Source organism: Silene latifolia, chromosome X, assembly GCF_048544455.1.
Source record: "Silene latifolia isolate original U9 population chromosome X, ASM4854445v1, whole genome shotgun sequence".
Taxonomy (NCBI): domain Eukaryota; kingdom Viridiplantae; phylum Streptophyta; class Magnoliopsida; order Caryophyllales; family Caryophyllaceae; genus Silene; species Silene latifolia.
Genome location: NC_133537.1, coordinates 124,407,605 through 124,412,688, shown reverse-complemented (window position 1 = coordinate 124,412,688; position 5,084 = coordinate 124,407,605). Strand labels below are relative to the sequence as shown.

The following is a 5,084-nucleotide window of genomic DNA, read 5'->3' as shown; positions in this document are numbered from 1 at the left end:
CAGATTGGCTGTGGTTCTTCCTGACATCATAAGTAGGAATCAGGGTGCCTTTATTCATGGAAGGAGTATACTAGAAAATATTCTTATTTGCCAGGATCTGGTGAGGATGTATAATAGAGGAACTGCATCACCTAGATGTATGTTCAAAATGGATCTTCAAAAAGCCTATGACTCCATTGAATTGAATTTTTTAGAGCAGATGTTGACAGCCTTAAACTTCCCTCAAAAGTTTAAGCATCTGGTAATGATTGTGTGAGGACTCCTTCTTTCTCACTTCACTTGAATGGTTCACATTTTGGCTATTTTGCTGGGAAAAGAGGGTTAAGGCAAGGAGATCCCATCTCTCCCTTGCTTTTTATAATCTGTATGGAATACTTATCAAGGGTTGTGATGTATGCAACTCAGAAATTGCACTTCAGATATCATCCCCTTTGTAGGAGCCTCAAGTTGACTCATTTACTTTTTGCTGATGATCTGTTGCTGTTTTATAAAGGGGATGCTAGATCAATTATGCTTATGCTTAGAGCCTTCTTTACCACTTCTGGTTTGATTATGAATGTGGCTAAGTCTAAGGTGGTTTTTGCTGGGGTTTCTGATGACCTGAAACATGATATTTTACAAGTCTCGGGCTTTCAAGAAGGATGTTTACCTTTTAAGTACCTTGGTATTCCTATCTAGTCAGGTAGACTCACAAGGCAGGATTGTAATATTTTGGTGGAAAGGATAGTAACCAGGATAAGAGGGATTGGGGCTAGGAAGCTTAGCTATTCTGGCAGACTAATTTTGATAAATTCTGTACTCAATACTCTCCATAATTATTGGGCCTCAATTTTTCTGATTCCTAAAATGATAATCAGGAGGATTGTTGCTATTTGCAGGAATTATTTGTGGGAGGGGGGCACTGAGTATCACAGGGCTCCTCTGGTGGCTTGGTCCACTGTTTGCTGCAATAAGAAATCAGGAGGTTTGGGTGTGAAAGATGCTGAAAAATGGAACATTGCAACTGTTGGAAAGCTTGTGAATTGGATATATACTAAGGCTGATAGACCGTGGGTTCAGTGGATTGATCATATCTATCTGAAGAGGAATGACTGGTCTACTTATGAACCTCCTAGTAACTCCAATTGGAATTGGAGGAACATTTGTAAGATCAGGTCTAAATTGGATGCTGGCTTTGTGAATAACTGCTGGGTAGCTGATCCTAAAGGCTACTCAGTTGGGTCTGGTTATACTTGGATACAGGATATACACCCACCTGTGTTTTGGTATTCTGATGTCTGGGATAGATGGAGCATCCCTAAACATGCCTTTATAACCTGGTTAGTTTATCATAAGGCACTCAATACCAAAGAGAAGTTACATGTTATTGGAATCTGTGACTCTGCGGATTGTGTGCTGTGTGAGGCAGGCATTGAAACATATTCCCATCTTTTTGAAGACTGTTTATACAGCAAACAAATATTGGGACAGATTGAGATATGGCTGCAACTCAAATTGCACTCTGATAGGAAGTACTCTCAATTGCAGCAACATGTCTGTAGAATGGCTAAGCTGGCCTGCTGGTATAGAATTTGGATGGAAAGGAACAAATGTAGGATGGACTTGCAGCTAACAATGCCAGACAAAAGTGTGAAAGATGTGAAGCGTTTGATTCATGCTCGAATCAGTCAGATGATTATGCAACCAGTTACTAGTCATGATCAGCAGTGGCTCTCTTGTTTAGATATCTTGTTGTAGTTGTGACTAGTCTTAGAACTTGCAGTATTGAAGTTGTACTTGAATATTAACTATTTTATTAATGAAAACTCTCACATTTCACCAAAAAAAATAAAATCACGTTGGATCAACCTATGAGTCGAGCCATATTACTAATTAGGGTTTTAACATAGCATATTCCTAAACCCTAAAATCTGACCTAATATCAAGCTAGGGTTTCCACGGATCACGAGGCATATGTGGCGTGTTATCTCGTGTTGCCTTAAGGGATAAAAGATTGTTATTGATTTAATTCTCTAGAATTATCTTAACATATCTTTTATATTTAACTTGATATGGTTGTTTATGATAAGGATATTTTTGTTATGGAAAATCTTATCATATCTTAAGATTTATGGAAAAGATAATAGAAGAATAATTTATATTCTATCTTTTGGAATAGAGAAAATTGTTGATTACAGCCTTTTAAAAATCACTTTTTGAAAATTACAGCCTTATAAAATTTTTTTTGAAAATTACATCCAAAATATTACTTTTCTTCTAAAGTTGCACCAACTTGAGGTTTTCGGTGAATTTTGATGATGTTTTTATGATGTTTGGGGTGAATAATTGGTTTGTGTTAAGGAGAGGTAAGAAATCTGGGTAAGTAGGCTCTCAAATAATAAAGGGTACATCATAAAAACATCATCAAAATTCACCAAAAACCTCAAGCTGGTGCAATTTTAGAAGAAAAGTAATATTTTGGATGTAATTTTCAAAAAAAAATTTATAAGGCTGTAATTTTCAAAAAGTGATTTTTAAAAGGCTGTAATCAACAATTTTCTCTTTGGAATATTCTCTACTTTCTCTTAGGACTTTAAGGAAATAAATAATAGAAGATATGATTTGTTTACATATCCATATTTCGGCTATTAGGGTTTCGAGCAAATCGTGAGCCATGCTCTTTCCTTTCCTATAAATACTTTGCTTTTGCAACATTTGAATGTAAGACCTTAAGCATAAAAATTGATTTTATTTTAAAAGCAAAACTGTGTGTTTCAAAAGCAAGAAAACCGTTTTTGCAATTTTCAAAAACGGTCGTGTGTTTATAAACTCGTATATTCATTCATTAGTTTTCGTTATAAGATAATAGTGCTTAATCGATTTCTTACTTGTTCATTAATGTGAACCTTTGCAAGAATCATTAGTGCTTTCTTATTAGCGTAAGTTAGTCACTCGAGTATTTAACGGTACTCGTTTGAGTTATAACTAGGGTTAGTTGTACGAGTTGGGTTAGTAAATTTGTAATCCGTAGAAAGGTACTAAATTTATTAATCGAGAATAGTGGACGTAGGTTTCGATTTGTGAAACTGAACCACTTCAAAACCCGTGTGTCTCTCTCCTTCGTTCGTTTGTTTATTTTGTTTTTGTTCGTTCATTAGTTAATTAGTTAAAGTTTAATCAATAAACTTTAAATAATTAATTATACATATACAATCGAAAAAGTTTTAATCCTCAATTCACCCCCCCCCCTCTTGAGTATTTCGGATCGATAGACTCTTCACAGCCCCAATGGGAGATTCCAGGACAACACTAATGATACCAATGCCTGGAAAATAATTGATCAGATAGCTACTCACACAGCTGAGTACGGTAATCCAAGAGGTAGCAAAAGAGGAGGTGGTTCGGATAGTGTAATTGCAACTCAGTTAGAGGCTCTAACTGCCCAGATTGTCAAACTAAAGACAACTCAGTGCTTGGGAAATCGGCAGACAGTTAATGCTTTCGTTCAACAGGAGGTCCCTTGTGAGCGATGTGGTACACAGGGTCATTTGCAGCTGAATGCATGCGTACTTTGGAACAAGTTCATGCCTATCAATCATTCAAGCAAGGTACTCCGTATTCCAATTTCTTTGCTGAGAGAAATCAGAATGTGTACCAACCTACTCCTCCGCCGGCCAATCCTTACATCAGCCCTCAAAAACGTGGTAATCAACCACAAGGGAACTTTAATAGGCCGCCTCAACAATAGTTTCAACAGATGCAACCTCCTCCTCAGACTTCGAACAGTGATATGTCAGACATTAAAGCTATGTTACAACAGCAAATGGCTGCTTCACAAAAGTAGGAGGCTCTAGTTGCTCAGTTGTTGGCTCACAATAAAGTCTTGGACAATCAAATTGCCCAGTTATCGAGCCAAAATACAAGTAGGCAGCCAGGTGCGTTGCCGTTTAAGCCCGATAAGCCTCATGAGACCGTTAATACGATACATCTTCGGAGTGGTCTTACATATGATGGACCAGAAATGCCCGGGTGAGCAACGAGGTTATTATTGAAGATCTGGATGTTGATGCGGAAGATAAATTTGCTGACGAAACTGTTGGGATTGCTGAAAAAAGTCGATCGACAGGAACTTTTGGTCGATTGACTAAAACTTCTGATATGAGCAATGTGAAAATCGAAAAAAGTCGATCGACTGACCATAGTGGTCGATCGACTGGTCCTTTTAGTCAATCGACTGATCCAACCGGTCGATCGACTAATTTGCCAGACGGAATTGCTGATCCATCGTCTGTTGCTATTAAAATGTCTTCTATTGCTGATAAGGCGTCCATTACTGATGGAGGGAAGAGTAAAGCTGCTGAGCCACATATTGCAATTAAGCTTCCATTTCCAGTGCGACAGCTGAATACGAAGATTGAGCAGCAATTCGGGAAGTTTTTGAAAGTCGTGAAGGATCTGCAGGTAACGGTACCGTTCACTGAACATATTACACAAATTCCCTCATATGCTAAATTTATGAAAGAAATTGTCTCGTAAGAGGAATTTTGCTGAGGTAAAGATTATTGCTTTTACAACGGAGTGTAGTGCGCTCTTACAAATAAGTCTCCACCCCAATTGGCTGACCCAGATAGTTTTTCCATCCCATGTTTTATAGGCACCCATACTATTGATAATGCTTTGTGTGATTTGAGCGCCAGCATCAGTGTCGTACCCTTGTCTTTAGCTCAAAAGATAGGTTTGATTCAGTTTAGATGCACAAATAGGACTGTCCAAATGGCAGACCGTTCCTTGTCAACATGCTTAGGAATCGCTACGTTTGATCGACAATTTGTATAACTATGCGTCGGAAAACTTAAAACGATTTCGAAAACAAAACATTTTCAAAACATTTCAAAAATACCTGGAGTGTTTTATGCACGACGACGGGGTCGCAATGATACTAACTAAAGTCAAAACCAACACCAGACCAAAAACCGACTCGAAATTCAAATCCCGACTCCAACAACGAGTCAATTCGAGTCAAACACAAAAAACAAACATCACAAACCTTCCATACTAAGTATACACGGTATACTTGATGGTCAAGTACAACAATCATGAGATCC

The 5,084-nt window shown here is 37.8% G+C and overlaps 1 protein-coding gene across 1 annotated transcript; it reads left to right on the top strand.

The window, feature by feature from the left end:
- The first annotated feature begins 846 nt into the window (after positions 1-846).
- LOC141618252 (uncharacterized) lies at positions 847-1,737 on the top strand. The gene has a single exon (XM_074435350.1). The coding sequence runs from the start codon at positions 847-849 to the stop codon at positions 1,735-1,737; it is 891 nt and encodes a 296-aa protein (XP_074291451.1).
- The last annotated feature ends 3,347 nt before the right edge of the window (positions 1,738-5,084 follow it).

Coding starts and splice junctions, on each gene's coding strand:
- LOC141618252 (XM_074435350.1), top strand. CDS start 847: ATGATAATCAGGAGGATTGTTGCTATTTGCAGGAATTATTTGTGGGAG.